Source organism: Eptatretus burgeri, chromosome 18 (genome assembly GCF_056783735.1).
Source record: "Eptatretus burgeri isolate ZD-2024b chromosome 18, Ebu_testis_v1, whole genome shotgun sequence".
Classification (NCBI taxonomy): domain Eukaryota; kingdom Metazoa; phylum Chordata; class Myxini; order Myxiniformes; family Myxinidae; genus Eptatretus; species Eptatretus burgeri.
The window spans coordinates 46,427,557-46,453,026 of NC_140978.1; the positions used below are offsets into that span (position 1 = coordinate 46,427,557).

Consider the following 25,470-nt stretch of genomic DNA (forward strand, 5'->3'; position numbering starts at 1 on the left):
TACATGGAGATTCTGTAGTTCCGGCTGAGGTTCCAAATCCTGCTTTATTTTCAGAACTCGATGAAAAATTGAAGAGACACATGGTTCATGGTCCACGCGGAGATATCCACCCAAACTTGATATGCTCGAAAAATGGAATATGCCAGAAGAGATTTCAAAACATTCCAAGCAACCAGACCAGCTTGGATAGAGATGCGTTTCCTAAGTCCCGTACACGAGGAAGGTTCAACGTACAGTTTTAAACCAGGGAGAGTGGTGATGCTTTTGTTGTGCCAAACAATCCTTGTCTGTTTGCAAAATATGACCATGATGTCACATCAATGTGGAAGTATGTACGACGGTTAAGAGCATCAAATACAGTACGCACACGCACATAGATATTGTTGTCCCAATTTGATTCGAGAAGACCTCATGGATCACGATGAGATCAAACCCTTTGTTACAACACAATCCATTGGAGTACATGAAGCGGTGTTTTCCTTTTTAAGCTCACTTCCGGGGAGCTTAGGGGATGGTGCGTCGTCCGTCCGTCCGTCCACAAATAATTTCAACTTCTTCTCCGAAACCACATACACAATTCCGATGAAACTTGACCACAACCTTCATCACCCGTGATGTACTCAAGTTTGTTTATGGCATTAAAAAAATGCATAGGTATTTACTTCCTTCTTCGTTACATATTTTGTGGGTCATCCATGCCAACAGGTGGTTTCCTGAGTATCTTATCCAACCGCTACCAGGTGAGCACCTGGTATGTTTAGTACTGTCGCGGTGCTGGCGACACCGACCCGCTATTTGACATACACGAGGCTTGGGGTCTGTTCCTCATGACCCAACCAAGAGCCAAAGTCCAGGATCTTGCTCCACAACGTGAGCCAAATTTCCTCAATACGAATACAAGGATCGTGCCATCGTATTCGTGCATCGAAGGGAAGCCAGCCGTAAAGCCCTGTTCTTGCAGGTAATCTCATAACTACTGTACGTTCTTTCTCAACCGCGTGCGTCCTTCACTCCACACTCAACCTCTCTTCCGAAATCAACTCTGCCTCGTGCGTGCACTCTCCCTGAACTCCACTCTCCTCTGACTGACACCTACCCCGAACCACTGTTTTCTCCTCCAGGGCATGGCTTGCTCGCATGAAAACTCGGGAAGGCGGGGCCTCTGCCTGCTCGGCACGCCTGGCTAGTCACGTCACGCCCATCGATAATCAGCCTCGGGGACGTGACTTCGCCTGCCGTCACCCTTGGAGGCGGGGCTTCTGCCTGCTCGGCATGTTTGCTTGTAGTTGTTTTAGGGACGCGTTTCCCCACATTTATTGCCGATCTTGAAATACAAAAACATTGGAAAAAGTCACAGAGGGGTAATTACATACTGGGAAAACTTATTCTTACTCCCTCGCTAATTAACACCGCACCCCGCCCTCCCCCCCCCCCCCCCGTGTGGTGACATGTAACACTTAAGCTCACAGTTTCCCTACTTAATTACATCGAGATGTCTCCTACACGTCCACGGACCAAACAACTCAATTTAATCCTAAATTCCCTATTAAATTCCTCCATCTATCCCCACAACCATAACAATATAGATCCAGTGGTTCCCTGGGTATCTTATCCAGCCGCTACCAGGTGAGCATCCGGGGGTGTTGCCCCTCTGATCTTAATATCGATTGCATGACATGAGCTGCTGCATTACCAGGTTGGTCGTGTACCTTCCTTTTGAACAGACAGTAGTGTTTTCACAAGGACAGAAGAAGAAGCTGTTTCCGTAGATAAGAAAACCACTCCTACAGCTTGGTCTGATCTAAATGTCAGGAATTTTGAAAGCCGTGCTTATTTTGTATCATTACGTCGCAGAACACGATGTCTCTCAGAAACAAGGCAATTGGTCAAGGAGGAAACAAACAATCTCACAATATCATTGGTCGAATTTTCCACGTGAAACTTTTACAGGCACAGAGATTTCATTGTTATTTCCACGTCTTGGGGTCGGAGTAGTCGTAATAAGTAGTCGGAGTAGTCACGACTGTTGTTGTGATCGAAACTGCAAACTCCCTTGTGAAGCCGGTTATCCCCGTCCGGAGGGCGGAACTTGATGCCTCTGTGATGTGCTACGTCGATATACGTGTGACGTCACATCTTATTTCGTTTTTGATGATGTTCACGTTTCCCTTCGATAACTATCAAATGAAATCTAAAACGTTTAATAGCAGATCCCTGTGCATGAAATGTGCCGCATTATATAGTGCTTATAACACTGAACAACAAAATTTTTTTTACTGGAGATGTGTAAAGTGATTAAGACTAATTTGGGTACGCCGATTTCAAAAATCATAACCGTTTTGCTGTATCACGTCAGGATTTTCAGGAACAGAAATATTCCCATTGCCTAGAAGTCAGGATTTCAATGAAATTTACATATGTCTTTAACATGTCTATTTCGTACAATTGTTGTTAACTTGTGTTATATTTCTTTCTTTCAGATAAAGATGAGTAGGCGTTCCTGTACCAATCATCCTGACAACTTCTGTTATGTCTGTGGTCGGTATACCAAAAAAGATCAACAGCGAAGTATATCTACAGCAGTGAAAATGAAGGCCGCCTACTTTCACTACTTCGGGTGTAAGGTGGGGGACCAAGAACAGAGCTGGGCACCACACATCTGCTGCACAAGCTGTCACACAACCTTGACTCAGTGGTTGGTGGGCAAGCGCGAGCATGCCATTTGCGGTGCCCATGATATGGCGTGAGCCGCAGAATCATCATGATGATTGTTATTTCTGCTGCACAAGCATCGCCGGCTTCAACAAGAAGAATAAAGGTCACATCAAGTACGCTGACTGCGTCTCTGCTCGTAAACCTGTGCCTCATGATGGCCGAGAACCCCGTTCCAACACCTCCAGCTGATCAGAACATAGCTGTAAGCAGTGGTGAAGAGGATGGTGATGATGAACCTTTTGAACCCGACACTCAAGAATCACACCTTCTGAACCAGGGAGACTTAAATGATCTTGTAAGAGATCTCTCGCTGTCAAAGGCGAAGGCAGAGCTGCTTGGATCAAGGCTGCAGCAGTGGAATCTACTTGAACCTAACACCAAGATATCCTTGTTCAGAGCACGTCACAGAGACATGGCTGAGTTCTTTGAGATGGAAGACACGATGACATTCTGCAGTGACATCAACGGTCTGTTGAAAGAACTTGGGTGTGATCACGATCCTGCAGACTGGCGCCTCTTCATCGACTCGGGAAGAACAGCTTGAAGGCTGTTTTGCTCCACAATGGCAACGAGAAACCATCAGTCCCACTGGCTCACGCGTTCGGCATGACAGAGACCTGAGACTATGCGGCAGCTGCCTGATTCCATCAAGTACAATGACTTCAACTGGCACATCTGCGGAGACTTGAAAGTGGTGTCGCTGTTGTTAGGGCTGCAGTCAGGCTACACGAAATACATGTGCTTCTTTTGTCTCTGGGATAGCAGAGGACGACAAAATCACTGGACGAAGAAAGATTGGGAAGAGCGAAAGAGCATGTACCTGGTCGACACAACGTGAAGCATGTCGCCCTTGTCGACCCAGCCAAGGTTTTCCTTCCACCACTCCACATAAAGCTCGGCTTGATGAAAAGTTTTGTACGGGCAATGGATCTGAATGGGCGTGGGTTTTATACCTCAAGGAAAAGTTTGGCAACACCTTGTCGGAGGCCAAGATCAAGGCTGGTGTCTTTGTTGGACCGCAAATCCGACAGATTATGAAGGACGAAACTTTTCCGACAACTCTAAACCCCAAAGAGCTGGCAGCGTGGAGGAGCTTCAAAGCTGTGACGGACAACTTCTTGGGGAACGAGCGCGCGGACAACTATGAAGAAATAGTGCAGCAGCTGCTGGAGTCCTTCAGGAAACTTGGCTCCAGGATGTCCCTGAAAATCCATTTCCTACACCAGCACCTGAACTTCTTCCCTGACAACTTGGGACCAGTCTCGGACGAGCACGGCGAGCGATTCCACCAAGAGATTTCACTCATGGAGACGCGTTACCAAGGGCGGCACAACCCGAACATGATGGGCGATTTCTGCTGGTTCCTGCATCGTGAAACTGACACAGAGCAGCACAAACGCAAAGCCAAATGCCTAAAACATTTTTAATTACATTCTAGTGGAGTTTTTCTGTAATTTCTATAATTTTGAAGCATTCATGATGAAATAAATGAATAAATGAATTTTTGTAAATTTCATTGAAATCCTGACTTCTAGGCAATGGGAATATTTCTGTTCCTGAAAATCCTGACGTGATACAGCAAAACGGTTATGATTTTTGAAATCAGCGTACCCAAATTAGTCTAAATCACTTTACACATCTCCAGTAAAAAATTTTTTTTGAAATTTGTTGTTCAGTGATAATTAATCCACCGGGGACAAAATCCTTCAAAATGCCATGTACAACACACAAACACTGCATTGCCATGGACACACAATGCCATGTGTTTTGTTCACGGGGTGCATTGCAATGGTTTTGCCGTGGTCGCTGTGGCCTGTAAGACGCTGCCCTTCGCTGGGTAGCTCACCGGATGATGGGATTGGAGCAAATCCTTTGTGGCCCCCATTCCTTGATGACAGGAGGAAAACCACGGGGTAAACTTCCAGGGTCATGTTGCAGTGGTGTGTGGCAGAGTGGTGCTGAGGTGTCGTCCACCAGACAGCAGTCTCCTTGGGTTAACCTGAGGCGGTCCCTTAAGGTGGGTGCCTGGAATGTCCTATCCCGAAGAGAAGATGATCACCTGTCTCTGTTATCATCTGACCAGATTGCGGCGCGATCATGGCGGGTGGTTACACCGACTATTGGTCTGGTCGCTCTGATGGTTGCCATGCCCAAGGAGTTGCTGTCGCTGTGTCCAATAAGCTGACTCCAATGATAATAATTGAGGTAACACCGGTCAACGACTGTTTTATGAGACGAAGGATTCGTCACTCCTTGGGTGACATTTCCTTGGTCTCTGTTTATGCTCCGACTGAGGCGAGTGATCTCACCGTGAAGGACGCATTCTGTGACACACTCGAGTCTGTGGTTGATCAGTGCTCCAGACGAGATACTCTTCTAGATTTGGGGGATTTCAATGCATCGACTGGAACTGATAGGGATGGTTATGAGGTGTGTGTTGGTCCCCATGGGTCTGGAACTGTGAACCTGAATAGCACCAAGTTCCTTGACTTTTTAAAAAGTCATGGACTTAGGGTGGCTGGTTCATGGTTTCAGCGCCCACAAGCTCATCGGTGGACATGGTATTCCAACGCTGGCGGTGTGGCAAAGGAGATTGACCATGTCCTCATTGACGGTCGTTGGAGGATGATCCAGAACTGCAGGGTCTACCGGAGTGCTCAGTTCCTCAATACTGAGCACCGGCTTCTTGTCGCAAATCTTAAGTTGTGCCTTAAATCCATGAGAATGGTACCATCCCAGCCTAGGCTGCATGTTCGCAAGCTCAAGGATGAGAGGGTAGCTGAGGAGTTTGCAAACAGGTTGAGTGGTTGAGTGGGGATTTGGGGGGGGGTCTGGGTGCTTTGGGGAATCCTGCAGAGTTGTGGAGTGCCTTCAAGACCACCATCCTTGATGGTGCCGGTGGATGACTTGGAGCTTACCGTGGGGCGAAAAAGAATTTTATCTCTTTAGGGAAACTGGATACAATTGACCAGCGTCGCAGGGCCAGGCTTTATGGCAGAGCTGAGCTGTTCAGGGAGCTGAGGCATAAAACGACATGCACTGAGGGTGGACACGGAGACCTATATGCGAGGAATATGTGGAGGGGGGTGGGGGTGGGTAGAGCATCACCTGTGATCAGGTGATTCTCGTCCTGCTTACAGGGGAATTCGCGCATTGCTTTCCTCCAAGCCCGTGTACTGCAGTGAAGTACTGCAGTTACAGCGGAGGGTGTAGGGCTCTTTACAGAGGAGTCTAAAGTGAAGTCCTGCTGGGCCGGTTACTTTGAGCGGATGTTCCAGGCTGACCCACCAGCTGTTGAGTTGAATGTCAGGGGAGTTACTATCCCTATTGCTGACTCTCCAATCAACTGTGATCCACCTTTTGTTTGTGGAAACACAGGCTGCGGTGAACCGGTTGAAATGGGGGTAAAGCTCCTGGGATCTGTAGCATCCATGCTGAACTTCTTAAGGATTGTGGAAATGCTGTACTCATGTCATTGGATACAGTTCTGTGCTACTGAGAGTGCTGTGAGATGTGGCGGTACCATCTCTGACTTATTTCCGGTTGTTACTGGAGTTTGTCAGGGGTGTGTACTTGCCCCCACACTTTTCAGTGCTTACATGGACTGGATTCTGGGGAGGATGTTGGAGAGATCAAGCTGTGGTGCATCATTTGGGAATGTCAAGATCTGTGACCATGACGTTGCAGATGATGCAGTCATCTTTGCGGAGACTGGATATCCTTTTGGGGGCCCTTGAGGCGCTGAATGAGGAGTCATAGCTACTGGGATTACGGGTTTCCTGAGTCAAAACTAAGATCCAGGCTTTCAATGACATCTTGGATGCTGATATCCTGTCTGTACCTGTTTGGGGTGAGGATGTTGAGGTCACGGAGAGATTCACTTACCTTGACGGTGATATTCATGTCTCTGCTGGCTGTGAGCCAGAGGTCAACAGACGTCTGGGTCGGGCCTGTGGAGTCATGGATTCACTGGACCATGGGGTGTGGTGCTGTCGGTACCTGTGCAAGAGGACGAAAGTTTGAGTCTTCAGGTCCTCGGTGCTTCCAGTCTTGCTCTCCGGATGTGAGACTTGGATTCTGACCAGGGATCTGAGATGGAGACTTAATTCCTTTGGTACCAGGTCTCTTCGGAGAATCTTTGGCTCTCGCTGGCCGGACTTTGTGTCCAACGAGGGTTTGCTGAGAGAGACTTTGATGAGATTTTTTACCTGTTTCGTCTGTGAGCGTCAGCTGTGGCTGTAAGGACATGTGGCTCATTTTCGTGACACTGATGCTGCTCACCAGTTTCTCTCATAGAGGAAGCCTCGTGAGTGGAGGAGGCCAATGTGCCGACCATGTGCCTCGTGGTTGCAGCAGGTTGATCAGCATCTCAACGAGATGGGGAATGGCCAGGCATCTGCCTGGGGGATGGCCAGACGGAGGCCCCTGGAGTACCGGCGGAAAGTGGACGCAGTGACGCGCTGCTCTGGCGCATCCTTCCACACTTGACCTGACCTGGCGAGATGGCCAATTGAAAGTTGTCATTGGGCATGGAATGCATGTGCACCCAAAAAGCAAATCAACATTTATTTCCGCAATGTTATAAATGTTTTAAGTGTCTCTGTGTTGTTTTGTGCATTTGTGTGTTTGTACGTTATTCTTTCATAGCCGGACCGTAGCATCTTGAGGTCCCACCTTTTGGGTGTTGGTACTTGAGAACCTGGAGAAGGTTTTATCCTCCCGCATCCATCTTGAGGCCACCAATGGCCGCTATAAAGGGTGGATTGAGATCAGGCAGTGCTGCCACCGGCCCGCAGCAAAAGGTAACCACCATGAGGCCAATAACTCAGTAACTTTTCAATGTCCAACACGTCCTGAAACCACCACCTGGAAAAACTCACCCAGCCAGGCAGCATTGGGTGTCTCTACCTCCTCCCAGGCTGCTAGTTTTAATAATTATGACAAGTTTATGATGCAGTCCTTTCATTACCCCTTCCCTGTAGAATCTTTGAAGGTGCAACCCCCAACGGAAGCGACTACCACAGGCCTTACACCTCCACAGCCCCGTTCCGGCTGCCTCCTTGTCGAAGGCTCAACTTCCTCACCTCCAAAGTATGCACCTCAACTGGTCACCAGCTTCACGGATAACGTCGTGGCTCCCGTTCCCGCTCCGAGGGAGACGACTGATGTGGACCAAGGAGATTACCTCTGGCTCACAGAGTTTGTGACGGCCAAGGAAAGGTACGTGTGTGCTCGAGTGACACCGTCCAGATTTGTTTTAACAAATGAAGGTAAACTTTGTTTTGAGAATGATGGGTAATTTGCTCTGGAGAGCATCATTGGGAAAGTTTATGGTCTTGCGAAACGAAAAGTGTAATGGGAACACTGTGTTGCGGGGTAGTGCACGAACGGTTGGTGCAGCGATGGGAAATGACGAATCATACGAAGAGAAGGAGAGTAAGGGGAAAGAGGATGAAGATTACGAACTGCTGGAACTGTGTGAAAGCTTCCAGTTAGAGACTGAGTGAGTGGAGCAGTATTAAGGATCTCTTAATAGCTTCCCTGTTTCATTTGTCTGATGACATCTTCCACTCTGTCCATTGCCTCTTAGTTGGTCCACTTGGTGGGATGATATTGGGACCCATTTCATGCTTTCCCGTGTGGCCTGCTCACACCATATTCCTATCCGTGCTTCATGTGTTGGAATTTCTATTGGTTTTGCGCTTGGCGTGTTATTCTGTATGCCTACTCACACTCTGTCTTATTCTCTGCTGCCAATAAGAGTTCCAAATGCAATGGTGACCTATAACAAAACATACTAAATGTACCTCTTCATCCATTATCTCATGATCTTGCCTCAACTCGTAGACCTCATTCGTTAACCCACTTTTCTTTCCCATTGTCTGAAGTGCGGTACCAGGGCAGCAAGGTGCCGCTGACCTCAATGACAACCTCCCTAGCCACAAGCTACCTTCGGGACCTTGTCATACATCACAAATCGGGCAACGCAGGCTGTGCGATGAGCCAGTGGGTGGTGGAACCACCGTTTCCATGTACAGCCGGTACGCACCACCGAGACCCCCAAAGTCTGCCTTTCTTCCTGGTGGTTGTGAAGATCGGGGTCGACGAGCAGCGTCTGACAGTGACGGGGTTGGCGTGTGGAGGACGGGTGGTTCAGCCATGCTTCCAGCTCCGCGGAGTAACACTGTGTCAATTATGGAGGGGTCTGCAAGGGGACCAAGACGTGGGCAGGCCAGGGCCTGTGCTGTTTCTTCCATTGAAGCTATCAATGGCAGCGCATCACTGGTAAGTAAGGGTAGAAAATGGTCTAAATGACAAATGGGTCTTCCTTCCCATTGATGTTTTTTTTTGACATTTTTTCTGTTTGTCACTTTCTGTAGAGTCGCCTGACGAGCCCTGGATACGAATCTAGTCCGGATTCTGAAGACAACTATGTTCCCATGGGGACCAATTCCCCACTCATGCCTCGAGCAGCTTGTGGAAACTCCCCGTCACCTCCTGCCTCGTACCCTGTCGACATGCCACTGGATAACTATATGCCCATGAGCCCTGGGCCTAGTGAGCTGCCGAGTTCTGGATGCCGGGTTCCACCCCCACCGAGTCGTAGTTTAGCCTCTCCTTCGAGCTTATCCCTCCGCTTGGCCATGACTGGTACAACCAACCATGGCATCAGAGTTCCATCGTCGTCCCAACTGGCTCGCACCTCCAATTGCTCTCCATCGCAATCTCAGCTTCCGAGTACTTCCCAACAAACTCTTCAGCGCCCACCAGTTAACCGCCAGCTCAAGCCTGATCGTAAAGGTAATGATGCAACAGGTAGGCATGAGTTTTGTCTGTTTCAAGTGACACGTATTCAAACACCACAAATGATCACTCTGCATACTACGAGTACACGAGCTGCACACCATCCCGCCACCACACCTCACCCTCATTTGTTTTGCTCTTCTGACCTTTCTTTGTCTTCCTAGGAAAACCACCCCCAATGGATCTCAATGCTCAGACAGCACCAGATTCTCCAATGTTTGTTCCGGTGACATCGCCCATCAGCCGCACTTTTTCACGACCAGAGTAAGTGCACCTTTTTCATGATTCATTGTGTTTGCCTCCACAGCTTCTTTGTTTTTGTATGCAGGGCCAAGGGTTGGGGAAGAGCTCGAGCACAGAACGGATCCGGACGCAACGGAACAAAAAGAACAGTAGAAAGAGAAGGGGGAAACGCCAACAGCGAGGCTGAGGGGGAAAAAATATACGGAGATGGACAAACAAGGGATGTGGGTAACGATGAGGTGTAATGGAGAACGCACAGGGTGGATAATATGGATACAGAAGCAAAAAATAATTTTTGGAGGGGGGGGGGTGGTGGGTTCATGAGGGTAGAAAAGATCATGGTTTTGAATTGGGGATGATCTGAAATGGTGGTGAACAGCTGTCTTGAAGACCTGGAGGACAGAATGAGATTGAAGATAATGTGGAATTTATATTCCACAGGTGAGGAAAAAAGGAGGAACAAATAAGTGGAGGTGATCAGATAATTTGGATTTTGGGATTTTCACCAGGAGGGGGTTGTTGGTGGACCGTATGCACCCTGCAGATACCTGGGGGAGACAAAGCTTAGAAAGAGGAGAGGGTGCAACACCACAAAGGAGGTGGGGGAATAGGCCACACTGACCTGTCTGTGATAGAGAATTGATAGGCCCATAGACTTAGCTGCATCATGAGAGATTCCAATAATTAATCATGAAGGCCTTGGTTTCCATGGAGTCAAGCTGAGCAAAGTGTGAGGCAGGGGAGCCAGAGCAGAGGGGAGAATTTTTTTCAAGGTCTGAAGAGAGGGAGGATGCTGCAGCCCACCTGTGTGAAGGATGAGGGATGTCGCGGCAGAGGACGGAGTCATCAGCAAATAGAGAAAGAAGATTTTCCAAAGAATCAGAAAGATTGTAGATGCAGATCAAGAATAGGACTGGGCCCAGAACACTGCCTTGGGGCAGTCCAGCCTTGACGGGGAGAGAGATATCAAGGGATTCCATTGAGAACCTCATGTTGGCTGCTCGAGTAGATGAAGTCAGTAAGCCATGTGTGGAGTTAGCCTTGGATGTCATGGGCAGACAGTTTGGAAAGCAAGGCAGAATGCCCGACTGTATCAAAAGCACGAGATATGTCCAGAGAGACGGCCCTGATCTCTTGTCTGACATCGAGGACCCCCATCCGTTGTCGGGTGAGTAAAAGCAGCATGTCCAAGGTGGAGTGACACGGTCTGAATCCGAATTGATGATCTCAGATGAGGTTGTTGGAGAAAATGAAGGACTTCTTATCGGCTGTGATGATGAATTCCATGACCTTGGTGATGACTGGAAGTAAGCTGAAAGGTCTGTAGTTGAGGGACTCAGTTTTTGCACCTTTTAGTGTAATTTAGTGTTGATGGATTTCCAAGCAGATGGAAGATGACCCACCTCAAAATGATAAGGTGAAAAGGGCAAAAGAGAGGACGTGAAACAGCAGCAGAGCAGGTTTTTAGGACACGTGAGCTGATGCCGTCCGGTCCAATTTCAGGGTCCGAGTCGAGGGTTGAAATGACCTTCTCCGCATTGTCAGGTGCAAAAGACACAGAGTCGAGGCGCAGTTTGTAATTTTAGTTTTCATCACAATTCACAATCGTGACAATTTTGTTGAACATTTCAGAAGTCTGCCAGAATTAGCAATTGAGTGGATCGATTCAAAAGTGGAAATTGTATAAAGAAGAGAGTAGATTGGTTCAGACAGCTGAGAGAAAGGGCAGGTACAGGTGGGACCAAGGTCTGTTGTACTGTTTGTGTTTGTTATCCGAGTGGTTATTGCTGGTTAACCTGCGTGTGCTATCCTTCCAAATGATAAACTAATTGGAAGGAAGAGAAGATAAGAGGACAAAAATAATATGGTGGAACAAGGGAGTGGTAGGGTGGTGTTCGAAATGAGTCATTTTTGCGTATGTAATATGTAGATAACCCTTTATTACTGTTTGGATGTACGCATGAGCTGGTCGCTAACCGCAAGCACATGATCTTTCTTGTACCATGTTTGCCATTTTTCTTTGTTGTGTTTACATTAGGGAGGTCTTTGTTAAGCCTATACTATAAGATGATAAGGGGATGCTTATACCTGTTGTGGGGTTTATATCTGCTTTTGGTGCCCCCCCCCCCCAATTTTTAAGTGTACCTCAGAGGTTCTTCAACCCATCGGAGCACTAAACCACCATTCAGGTTTTTTTCTGCCAATGTCAGATCTGCATCTCGGAGCCGGCTGGGACTGTCGGAATGAAATTTTGCATCAATAAAGTAACTCCAAACTAAGCGGGGTTGACATAACTTTTTTGACCTTGACCTAATTTTCAAGGTCATGGCCTAATTGTAGGAACATTTTTTTTTTTCACCAAAACTCTACAAATTATTGTACAATCGGAACAAAATTCCCCTCTCTAGATAGCGTAGAGCAAGGCACATTTACACTTGATTACATCATTACCCCTCAGGGTTAAAGGTCAAGGTCAAATGTCGGTCTGAAAAAAAATAACGCGTTTGTTTTTTGTCATCGCTCAATTTTGCCAAGACGGAATTTCAAAGACTGCTTGGCTTTCCAACTTGTGTTTGCATCATACTAGTGTACCTGCAGTGACGTTGTGTACCTGATATTTGTTTCGGGTGCTTGAGCTACTTTTTACTTTTTTCGGATTGTGACATTATTAACAAAAAAACCTTTTTTGATCATAACTTGAATAATTTTCCTCCGATTTCCACAATATTGAGTTTTGTGGATAGATTGTCCATGGCACACATTTTATTAACTTACCCCCCATCCCTAAATGTTGAAGGGCAAGGTCGTGTGGTGGACCGAAAAAAAATGTTGCCATCATTGCATCGCGGACGCCGGGGGAGGCTTTCCATTGGTGATCGCTTTGTGATCACAGATATGTCGTTGCATCAGTGATCATCTTCGATAAATGGACGACCTGTGTGTGAGGCATGTTTTTTTGTGGAGGTCTACTGGAGCATTCTGATATGGAATGTGACACACCAAAACCAAGGTAAACCAATGCTCAACAGTACAGCAGGCAGGTATGCAACAAGGCCTTGAAGATCGATGAAAATTTGGTCCAATGGATCAACAGGCCCACGAGTTTAAGAAAAAGAGAAGTTATTCAAATATTCACATTCCAACAAAAAAAACCTCTATTTTACAGTGAACTTCATGTTGAAAGTAAATTTTGTTGGACAAGGAAAATAAATCACTGTAAGTGGAAGAAGACAGAGAAACATCTGACGATCAGTTTTATTTCCATTTAAAGAAACTTGACATGAAGGACTTTCTTGTTGAGATGATGCGACGACTTCCTTAATGGCCCAATTATTTTGTATGTTCTTGGGGGTGGAGGGGGGGGGGTGGGGTGGCTGGGGAACGTTTTTTGGCCCCAGTCTTTGACGAACTGGCTGGCCAGGCCTGATGTTCAACTGAAGGTGCAGGGATTTGTAATTTGTTCGGTGTAATAGTGATGACTCACCTCCGCTTCGTGAAAGACCTGTGGGATAATTTTTTTTTTTAACCTTTGATAATGACCAATGCTGAGCAAATGGGCCCTCCAGTTTAACGTTCATCTGTGGGACAGTACACACGGTCCTCCAGTTTAACGTTCATCCATGGGAAGGTACACATGGTCCTCCAGTTTAACGTTCATCTGTGGGACAGTACACACGGTCCTCCAGTTTAACGTTCATCCATGGGAAGGTACACATGGTCCTCCAGTTTAACGTTCATCTGTGGGACAGTACACACGGTCCTCCAGTTTAACGTTCATCTGTGGGACAGTACACATGGTCCTCCAGTTTAACGTTCATCTGTGGGACAGTACACATGGTCCTCCAGTTTAACGTTCATCCATGGGAAGGTACACACGGCCCTCCAGTTTAACGTTCATCTGTGGGACAGTACACATGGTCCTCCAGTTTAACGTTCATCCATGGGAAGGTACACATGGTCCTCCAGTTTAACGTTCATCCGTGGGAAGGTACACATGGTCCTCCAGTTTAACGTTCATCCGTGGGAAGGTACACACGGTCCTCCAGTTTAACGTTCATCCATGGGAAGGTACACACGGTCCTCCAGTTTAACGTTCATCCGTGGGACGACACACACATTGATGCCTCAACCTGCCTGTGAAACAATGAGATGAGGGTTTCAATCAATCAATGAATCTATTTCGGTTTTATTCAAATGAGATAAAGACAGTCATGCCAGAAGTCCGAATACTTAAAAGTCAAGTTTACAATGAAAAAAAAAATTACAAAGATGCACTATTAATATGAAATACACTTTTATTTTATTTCGGGCCGGGTCAGGATTAATCCCGAGAGAGTTTAGGGCCAGGTCAGTATTTGAACCCAAGCTAGACAGCTTCGGTGGGTGTATGTTTTGGCTATACTGCCAACCTTACACAGGTGATTTAAGCATTTTAATAAACCATTAGCAAGTGACTTTGTGTTTAATAAGTTGTTAATGGGATTTAACGGAGGTTGTAGATCAGGTTTTAAGGAATTTCCAAAGTAACATAAAGGAAAAAGGGAGTGTTGATTGTGACAAGGGAAGAGCATTGATTTGGGGGATTTTTAACTTGCCAGGTGTAGATTGTGTCCATGAACATGGAAAGGGCAGAGCAGATGAGGATTTCCTCCATCTATTCCAGGATTGATTTTAACCCAGTTTGTAGATAAGCCCATGAGGGGGAGTGTCGTGTGAGACCTACTTTGAAGTAATGATCCCAATATGGTGGAGGAGGTGAAGTTTGTTCGAGGCATTCTCCACTCATGTATTTGTGGACTTCCTCTCCTGTTGCAGCCAACTCTCACTATGTCTCTCCAAAAGGACCATTTAGAACCCCCCCCCCACCTCAACTTTCTCAACAATCCTATAGAAGAAGTCCTTTCTTTAAAGCTTGTGGATCTCACTATCTGCTGTGATCTTTCCTGGGAAAGCCACATTTCTAACCTGGCCTCCAAAGCCAGTCGCTGGCTGGGAATCCTCCATCATGCAAAGTCCTTCCTTGGCACACCTGAGCTTCTGACCACATACAAAGCTTTCGTCCACAGCCTGATGGCGTACTACTCTTCCCTCTGGGCTGATGCTCCCGCCTCTCACCTTTCTCGGCTTCACGCTATGGAAACCAAGGCATTTAGAATCATTGGTATCTCCCAAGATGAGGCTGAGCCTTTGGGTTTCTCACTCTTTCACTGCAGGCAGGTCGGTGGTCTTTCTGTCTTCTACCACCTCTTCTTCGGCCTCACACCCCCCCTATCTGCAATATGTCCACCCCCATACTTCCCACAGGGCACTCAAGGTCCGCCAGCAACCTCCTTCTGGTAAAACTACCACAATCCAGAATCACTGCTCACCTTCACTCTTTCATTCGTCTTTTTCCCACCTTTGGAACAAACCCCTACAATCTTCAATCCCACTCTTCCCTCCAGGTCTTCAAACAGCTGTTCACCACCACCTCTTATTTTACCCCCATCCAAATCCTCGATCTTTTCTACCCCTGTTAATCCACTCCAAGGTGAAGGGAGATTGTGAAGACAGACAAGATGCAGGATTGATTGATGCAAGGAAGGCGAACAATGGATGGGATTTTCAACATGAATGGTTATATATTAAACAGGTATTTTTATGATTTGGAGGAATTGGTAATGTCCAGGTAAATAGTGAAATCGTGGAGTACAGTGGAACTCCATGTAAAGGGATGAAACGGGGGAAAAATGGCCGCCCATTCAAATGTGTACACAAAGATACACTCTCATAAACTACTATAGAGTGAAGTCATAAACATTTAAAAGCCATAACTTATATTCTCGAGCGTTTTCTGAACGATGAAGTTTTTAAAAGACAGACCCCAAAATACATCGCTAAAGTACAGATCGCGAAATCATCAATTTGTGCTTCTTCTTCTTGTTCTTCTTCTTGTTCTTCTTGTTCTTGTTCTTCTTCTCCTCTCAAAACAATGTAAAACTGTAGCCCGACGTACATCAATAAAGGCTGAAGCCATGATGCTGATTCCAACACGAGGAAGTTGCTTTGTCTCTGGATTAGTGCACGTAAGCCAACATTAAAAAAAAAAAAACATTAATGGTTTTATTACAAGAGCAAATTGAACGTAAATGTGGACTCGACCAAACCAGGCTTGCATTGTGGGAAAGGGGGTGGGGGAGATGGACACCGGGCAGAACCATTTCAAAAGTGGTACATATCCAAACCATTTCCCAAATCAACTGAAACAAGTATTTAAACAATTTATAGCATCGTTGGATGTAATGCATTCCAAAATAGCAAAATAAATAAACCATTCAGCATTTTATTACTTAAAAAAAATTGCAGAAACAGCAACAACAAAAATTTTCAATCTCAAAAAAAACAACCAAACAAGCTTGGGATGACACCACATCACAATGGCACAATACAACGCCACAATCCTCTTATGGATTACCATCATTATATATTTTGAATCACGATATCTTTTGACGTTGTTCCATCACATTTTTTTTTGTTTTGTATACATTGTCGAGGCTCATATGAGAGCGAACACAGAACATACAACAAGGGGAGCAGGAGATGGGGGGGGGGAGAGGGAAGGAAAAAAGTGGGGAACGGTGTGGGGTACATGGGGTAAACAAGATGGACACTACAGGGACTTTCAGGTCCTTTCGCTACAGGGATTTTCAGGAAGGAAAGCAGGAATTTGAAGGAGGTGGGTTTGGGGTGGATTAGCGGGGGTAGAAAAGATCGAGGTTTTGGATGGGGGAAGATAAGAGATGGTGGTGAACAGCTGTTTTGAAGACCTGGAGGGAAGATTGGGTTTAAGAGAGTGTGGGAGTTTGTTCCAAAGGTGGGAAAAAAGAGGAATGAAAGAGTGAAGGTGAGCAGTGATTCTTGATTTTTGTAGTTTTGCCAGAAGGGGGTTGCTGACGGACCTTGAGCGCCCTGTGAAAATATGGGAGGGGGGGGCATGGGGTATATCTCAGACAGAGCAGGGAGGGTGAGGTCGGAGAGGAGACAGTAGAAGACAGAAAGACCACCGACCTGCCTGCGGTGAGAGAGTGAGAGACCTAAAGACTCACCCTCATCGCGGGAGATACCAATGATCCTAAATGCTTTGGTTTCCACAGCGTGAAGCAGAGAAAGGTGAGAAGCGGGAGCACCAGCCCAGAGAGGAGAGCAGTACTCCATCAGGCTGTGGATAAAAGCCTTGAATGTGGTCCGGAGCTCAGGTGTGCCGAGGAAGGACTTTGCATGATGGGAGATGCCCAGTCGGCGACTGACTTTAGAGGCCAGCTCAGAACCCGAGGATCCCAAGCTCACCACCCTAACCCTTAAGCTAGCAATATGCTTGGTGTTGACTTCATGGTTCGGGTGGTGAGCTTGGGATCCTGAGGTCAAATCATGCTCAGCTATTGAATTAACACCAGGTGGGGTTGACTCAGCCTGTCATCCTTCTGAGGTCGGCGAAATGAGTACCAGTTTGCTGGGATGATTGAGCCATTTGAGTATTCTGTGTCGGAGTGGCGACCCGTCCAGGATTGTACCCAATAGCCCAGGAGAGTGCTTCAGCAGCACTGATGCTCTCTACGGAGTCTGGTCCCGATGCATGGATCACAATTCCATGACAAAAGTAAAATGTCAAAAGATATCGTGATGGTAATCTATCGGAGGGTTGTGGTCTCGAAATGTGGTGTCATCCCGAGCTTGTTTGGTTGTTTTTTTATCGAAAATTCACCCCTGTATGTTTTTTACACTTGTGTTTTTTTATTTTAATGTTACTTTTTTTCCTTGTAATCTTAGGATGAGTAGACATTGTGTTGCGGATGTTTGTTTATAATATGCCACGTAAACATGTGTTTTATTTTTATATCTCTCGCCCTCTCCCTCACCCCCATTTCACCCTCAAAAATCACCTGCTTTGGGATGTTCACATCGCAGCTTCATTCGATCGCAGAGCACGGTGCAGCGACCCCTTTCCACACACAGTTCAAATTCCAGCTCCGACTCTCAGGACAGTGAGGAGAACTACGTGCCGATGAGGCCTAACCAAGCCGAAGATGAGGTTCGGGTTACTTCATTTCATGTAATGATACCTGTGTGAAAACAGTGTTTGGTCGTCACGTTGTGGTGAAGCCTGACTATGATTATGACTCCATTTCAGGCGTCTCGGACTCGCTTTGACAGCACTTCTGTACACCATCGGGTTGAGTACCTGGATCTGGACCTTCAGCGGAGCCCCTGTGCAAATCCTCCACGAAAGGTACCAAACAAAGGGAAAGATTGAGGATTGAAGGAATCATTTGAATGAAGTTAAAGCATGGATTGAGTAGGGTGCGGTGACCGAGGCATTGAGGTGTATTTTGATCATTATTAATTTGGTGCTGATGAAGCATTTTTGATGAGCGTGCACGTGGGCCGCACCTTGAGCGTTCGATTCGATGCGCCGGACTTCCTTCTTAGCGTCTCTCCCTGGCCATTATCTCCTCCGGTTAGATCAACCTGAACCCCGTCCTGGCGGTTAAGTCGCATTTTACATCAAAAACTCTATTTCTCACTCTCCGTGTACTGCTCTTACACCTCCCACACCACTGTGGCTGCGACTTCACGTCCACTCCCACCTCATGTTTGTCTGTGTGTTGTATCATCCTCCAAACAATGACAACTCTATCCGCATCTCTCTCAGACAACATGGACCAACGTTTAATCCCTCATCCCAAGTCTCTCTTCCTCATATGTGGTGATTTTAATTGTCACCATGCTGATTGGCTGGGTGTTGGTAACTCTCTCACCAACCAGGGAACTGCCCCAATTGGCTTATCTGATCATGTGCTAGTGAAGGTCAACATCTCTCTGGCCATTATCTGAGATCAGCCTCAGCACCGGTGAGTCTGGCACTTCACTCAAGCAAACTGGAAGGGACTGAAAGCAGCCATTGCACTTCAGGACTGGTCTCCGGTATCCACAACCCTCGATATCAATCCAGTCTGGGAATTATTTCATAGAAACCTGTTCGCTCTCTTTGCACAGATTCATCCCATCTCGTTTTCAGTTATCGTACCCATCCTCCTGCTCTTGGTACTCTGAACCCTGTGGTGGGGCAGTTGCTTTAAAGCAACTCTCATTCTCTTCCTGGAAGGCCAATCCAACTGAAGGTAACCTCGGATCATTCCACAAAGCCCGCGACATGTGTGTCCACTCTCAGGAGAGCCAGAAAACAACATCTGTCTAATTTCAAGAATGAGCTTTCAAAAACTCGTCTCCCTACTCTCAAACCTGTTGGTGTCTTGTCAAGTCTGTCTATGGCAGTGGTTCTTAACCCTTTTACCACCATGCCCCCTCGAGAAGTTGGTCCTTGCCTCCACACCTCCCCCCCCCTCACATCTTCAACCAAATGATTAAAAATCCCTCTTGAATTAAAAGGAAAAACTGAAAAAAAATACGTGTTTTTAGTCTTTTTATTGAACAAAGAATTCTGTATAAGCAACACTCGTATACACAACATATTTAATGATACTTGACATTGCTTCTTAGTTACCAGATCTTGAATGCGTGGTCGAATGCCAGAGAGAGCACAACGCAAGTCCCCTTCAACGTTCAGCTTGTTTCTGTACTTGGTCTTGACAGCAACAAGCATGGAAAATGCAGCTTCACAAAGACACGTTGATCCCAACATTGTCAGAATCCGAAGAGCTTGATGTGAGATCAAAGGGTAAACAGGAAGCTACGTGACCCAGAACGTCTCTAGATCGTGTTTTTGAAGTCTTCTTCAGCCGAGGAATTGAACTTTAACTCAAGAAACTCCTCTTGCACTTGGTCTGAAATATCAGCTCCTTCACATTGAAATGGGTTCCTAATGAATTTCCAGGCTTCGCGCTTCTCATCTACAGTATATCCGGAAAGTATCTGATGAATTCTGCTTTCAATTCAGTCAGATGAGTAATTATTTGTTTCTTTAACTCAGAATCAAGGTAACTGTGAATGAGAGCAGAATCCAAGTTAGCAAAGCTGTCTGTATTTCCATCCTGAATTCGACATTTCCAGAGGTCGAGTTTGGCCACGAAGGCTCGAATGACGTCGTGGTGCATGATTATGTTGATGTTTTTCCCTTGGAGTTTGAGGTTGATGGCATCCAGCGGTTCAAAGATGTCCACCAGGTAAGCTGGAGATAGCAAAAATCCTTCAGACTGGAACTTGTCATGGAGATCTGCTTTCTGCTGCAAATCTAGAAATGTTGCCACTTCTTGTCGTTGTTCATCAAGCCGTCCAAGCATGTCTCCCTTCGAAAGCCATCGTACATTTGTGTGGAAAAGCAAGGCTTGATGTTCAGAATCCATATCCACACACAGCTGTTTGAAGAGATGACTGTTTAAAGCTCCAGCTTTGATGAAGTTGACGACCTTGATAACCAGGTCCATGACATCCCTCAGTTCAGCAGGTAGAGTTCCGGATGCTAAGGCTTCACGATGAAGGATGCAGTGCGTACCTATAGCAGATGGACTTTTTTCTTTCACTCTTGTTATGAAACCAGATTGCAAACCAAGCATGGCCGGAGCTTCATCAGTACACACCCCGACCAGCGAGTCCCACGAAAATTGGTTTTCCTGGAAGAAGTTTGATACCACTTGATAAATATCTGTTGCTGTTGTATAACTTTCCATGGGATGGCAGAAGAGCATTTCCTCTTTTACACTATTGCCTGACGCGAAACGAGCATACATCAGTAGCTGAGAACATTGAGCGACATCAGTCGTTTCATCCAACTGGATGGCAAACACAGGAGATGCTCTTACTTGGTCGAGAACTTGATCTTTGATGTCTTGAGACATTTCATCGATCCTTCCCTTGACGGTATCGTTTGATAGATATGAGAAAGCTTGTTTGCACGATTCTTCCCCAGAACAAGCTCTGCTGCACGCAGTACACTTGGTTTTATGAGAGTCTCTCCGATGTTGTGGCTCTTTTTGCTCTTTGCATGGCGATCTCATAGGAAGCCTCAACAACCTTTGAAGTCTGTTGCCGAAATGCTTCACTGCTGTCCATCTTAGCTTGCTTCAAGGACTGCCATTTTGTTTCAAAGAATGCCTTGGGTTTGGCAGCTGGAGCAGGATGCGTTGTCTTCAAGTGGCGTTCCAAGCGTGTGGGCCGCATGCCATCATTGCTCAGTCTTGGAGCATATTACACACTGGGGTACCTCTGTGTCACCCTTTTGGAGGGACACAAATCCAAATCGAATATATTCCTCATGATACTTCCACTTTTTTGCACTCATCGTGAATGATTTAGTTTGAAATGGTTACTACAAATCTGTGAAAAAAAGTTTTAAATTAAAATTAAAATTTTAATATTTAATTTAAATAAATATTAAATTTTAAAATTAATTTTAATACAGAAAATGGTCAGCCCCGTCGCGAACAGAAATTATTAAAGGCGATACTTTTGTTTTTTTAATGTTCATCATGATATCATGCAAACACTTGTTGAGAGAATTCCAAAAATAATTAGAGAAATTCCTACTTTTTTCCTCCGGGCTCGCGCCCCCCCCGGAAATAACTCACGCCCCCCAGTTTAAGAGCCAATGGTCTATGATGTATGAACCCTCAACCTCTGCCCACCCTTCCCAGTCGTACCCAACTGCTCCAGGATTTTGTGTCTTTTGCACCTGAAAAGGTGGAAGTTTCTGGCAACCCTCGACTCTAACTCTGCAACTGGACTGGCTGGATGGTATCAGCTCATGTGTCATAAAAACCTGCTCTGTTGCTCTTGCACTTCCTCTCTTTGCCCTTTTCACATTGGCATTTACCATAGGTCATCTACTATCTGCTTGGAAATCAGCCATCACCACAACATTACATTAAAAATGTGCAAAAATGGATCTCCTTGACTGCAGACCAATTAGCTTACTTCCAATCATCAGCAAGGTCATGAAATTCATCATCGCAATTGAAATGAAATCATTCCTTTTTTGCAACAACCTCATCTCATAATATCAATTTGGATTCAGACCTGATCATTCCACCCTGGACATGCTGCTTATACTCTCCCAACAATGGCAGAGGCCCTCAATATCAGGCATGAGATCAGGGCCGTCTCTCTGGACGCATCTCGAGTTTTTGATACAGTCTGGCATCCTGCCTTACTCTGCAAACTATCTGCCTATGGAATTCAAGGCCAACTCCACTCTTGGATAACTGACTTCTTCCCCTCTTGAAGTAAACGTGTGGCTCTCAACGGCTTTCTTTCATCGACTCTCCCTGTCAAGGCGAGAGTACGCCAAGGCCGTGTTCTCGGCCCCATATTATTCCTAATCTTCATCACTGATCTCAATGACTATCTGGATAATCCCCTTTATCGATTTGCTGATGACTCCTCTCGATGCCGTGACATCCATCATCCTTCTGACAGACAGGAAGCAACCTCTTCCCTCTCCCCAGACCTTGACAAAAATCAAAAACTGGTCAAACACTTGGAATATGTCTTTCAATCCTGAGGAAACACTCTCTTCTCTTCTCTCTCCGAAAGGACCATACCACCAAGCCTTCCATCTCCAGGGTGATTTTTATTTTAAATTTAATTCGAGAATCCTAAATAATTCCCAAACACTAAAAACTATATCAGTTAGGAACCAAATATTTTGTGAAAACGTAGGCTAATGTTCCAGGAAGACGTGACGTGATCCACACAATTGATTACCTTAAATGAAGTGCTGAAAGTGTCCACCAGAACGTTGCATGTACAAATTCATTCTTCGCAGCATGCTCTCCGACACAGAGTGTATCATTTATTGGGGAATATTGCTGATTGTGTCATTGATTATTGCTTTTAATTCACCAAGAGTGCATGGATATGTAGCGTACACTATATCCTTCAAATATCCCGACAAAAAGAAATCTGGCAACAAAACATCCGGGAATCGAGGTGGCCATGATGACTTGGACACGACACGGTCACAAAAGACAAGCTGAAGTTCGTTCATGCTGTATCGCGAAGTGTGACTCGTGGCACCATCTTGCTGAAACAATCCTTGGTTCATCTTCTGTAAGGTGTGCAAGAAACTCGTGGATTATGTTTGATGTAACGTTCTGAGTTTAATGTTTCGGAGAAGAAAATTGGGCCAATAATTCTTTGCTGACTTGCATTCCACGAAACACCAACCCCATCCTCTGGAGCCACTCGCAGTCGGCGACACGTTTCTCTTTACCTGGCTTCAGTAACTGATGCACTGCATCAATATTGTAGGGATAAAGTTTGAGTGTTTTGACCGCCTTCCTTGCATAGGAATATGAAATGTGATCTTGTTGTGCTAGACGTCTCAGAGATTTCTTCGTTCTCGCTTCCATTCTTTCCCGCACTTCATCCACTTTCTCTGGTGTAACAACACTTGGCTGGGCGCATGTGCTTTTTAACTTTCACGCGGCCTGTTTCTCTGAACTGCTTCACCAGTTTCCATATCACTGAATACGAAGGTTTCATACGACACCAAAGCGAGTTTTAAATGCAATTTGACATTCCCTGAAGGATGCATTCCTGATGTAATGTTCGACGAGAAACACACATTCTTCCACAGTGGCGTGACCGAGTGAAAACCGTTACAGGTAACTGCCAAGCCACGTGATAAATCACCTGATGACTCACAGGATCATGTCACGTCTTTCTGTAACATCGGGCTACGTTTACGCAAAATATTAGGTTCCTCACAGATATCGTTTTTAATGTATGGGAATTATTTTGGGTTCTCAAATAAAATAAATCACCGTGTACTTTCTCAACAACCCTCTTGAAGAGGTTCACTCACTCAAACTCTTGGGTCTCACTCTCAGCCATGATCTCTCTCTCTTGGGCAAGTCACATTTCAAAATTGGCCTCCAAAGCCAGACACCAGGGCATCCTTCGACATGAAAAGTCCTCCCTTGGCACACCCGAGCTCCTGACTACATACAAAGCTTTCATCCACAGCTTGATGGAGTACCGCTCTCCCCTTTGGGCTGGTGCTCCTGCCTCACATCTTGCTCAGTTTGATCCCGTTGATACAAAGGCTTTCAATATCATTGGAATGTCTCGCAAAGAAGCTCTATGGGCCTATCACTTCGCCATAGCCGACAGGTCGGTGGGCTCGATGTCTTATTCCACCTCATTTCTGGACTTGCACCCTGTGTCCGCTCTGTGCTTTGTATCCAGCCATAATTGGTTGAATTGAAATCTTTATCAAAAAAATCTGAAACTTCATATATCTGAACTATGACCGGATGTGAGTGAAGAATTGAATTTAAGAAATTATGTGACATAATAGGGTGCATGGATGATCCGGGTACATGGGCCGTCATAGCAGCGTGTTCAGTTAACGATGGGATGTTTGTCCAAAATGAACGCGTGAGGCGAGACTATGTGCTGTACAAGTGCCGTTCTCGTTGAAATTTGTAATTGAAATTGAAAAAAAGAATAAAAAATACTCAGGTGGGGACACCTGTTGAATGGTGTAATTTATTTCGACCTTTTTCCTCGATTCTCGCTCATATGCTTTTGTAGTAGGTTGTCCATTCCAAATGAGGAAAGTAGACGTGTTTGGTGTGTAAAGGTTCAGTGTCATCACAAAGTGGTGCTGTGTAAAAAGGAGGGTGAACCCTGGAATGACCTTTTATTACATATGTAGAATAAGAGGCCTGTTTTTTTCTTTTTGTGTAGGACGGAGGAAGCGGGCACTCGCAGAATCAACTTTTCACTTTATTTCCCACCCATTCCTTCTTGGGGACATTTCATGTGAAATGGCCATTTCACTTCACTTTCGGCCTCACCATCCATCAATCATGACATCTCCTGGGCCAAACGCACAGCAAAGCTGGCCTTCGTAACCTGCTGCAGATATGGCATCCTCTGTTGATCCAACTCTTTCTTTGCGAAATAAGAACTACTCTGTTTGCAAGGTCTTTGTCCAGAGGTCGATGGAGTACTGCATCTCTCCACTCTGGCATGGTGCCACAGCATCACACCTGTCTCCTGGATACTGTGGAATCCGAAGCGTTCATAATTATTGGAATCTACCGTGATGAGGCCGAAGCACAAGGTTTATCTCTCTCACATCACAGGCAGGTCAGTAGTCTTTCTATTTTATGCCATCTCTTCTCTGATATTGCTCCACCTGCTCTATGTCCTCTGAACCTCCCCCAGAAACTCCATGATGTAATCATTCTTCGAGTAACCTCCTCCTGGTTAAACTTCCAAAATTCACGCTGACCGCACACCAAGACTCCTTTGTTCTTCGCTTTAACAGTCTCTGGAAACACCTCCCAGAGGCCATTCTTTCCCAATCTTCCTTCTCGTGCTTCAAGGAGGCACTGCACCACCACCCCGTATCATCTCCCATCCTGGCCGATGATTTTTATTACACCACTAGTATAAAAACCTGTCAAAAATGATGGGTTGGAATTATTTTATTTGAAATATTGAAACAAACTGGAAGATATGAAGTTTCGGAGCAAGAAGCATTATTTTAAAACACTACATGTACAAATGTGACCACGGTTCCTTTATCTTCTGGGACGTTTAGTTTTCGACAGTACAGCCTCGTGAGCATGCCAAAGTCTGAATCCTCGGCCGAGCATCAGGTGTGCTTATATCTTCATTTATTTGACATCCTATGGACGTAAATGATCACTCGTTTTACTCTGCGTGTGTTCCACGTCATTATGCAGAGAATTTCACCTCCAC

General features: G+C 45.8%; 1 protein-coding gene across 6 annotated transcripts in view; it reads left to right on the forward strand.

Annotated features, from left to right (window-relative positions):
• LOC147009039 (GRB2-associated-binding protein 1-like) overlaps positions 1-25,470 on the forward strand; it is a 94,334-nt gene that overhangs the window by 66,155 nt on the left and 2,709 nt on the right. For 3 of the 6 annotated variants that reach the window (XM_085864139.1, XM_085864141.1, XM_085864140.1), the window contains exons 4-10: positions 7,698-7,935; positions 8,096-8,218; positions 8,604-9,000; positions 9,096-9,531; positions 9,684-9,783; positions 17,707-17,830; positions 17,930-18,028. In XM_085864139.1, the coding sequence (XP_085720265.1) occupies positions 7,698-7,935; positions 8,096-8,218; positions 8,604-9,000; positions 9,096-9,531; positions 9,684-9,783; positions 17,707-17,830; positions 17,930-18,028 (1,517 nt within the window). The remainder of the gene's footprint in view (positions 1-7,697; positions 7,936-8,095; positions 8,219-8,603; positions 9,001-9,095; positions 9,532-9,683; positions 9,784-17,706; positions 17,831-17,929; positions 18,029-25,470) is intronic. The other 3 variants (XM_085864142.1, XM_085864143.1, XM_085864144.1) reach the window with 2 other exon arrangements.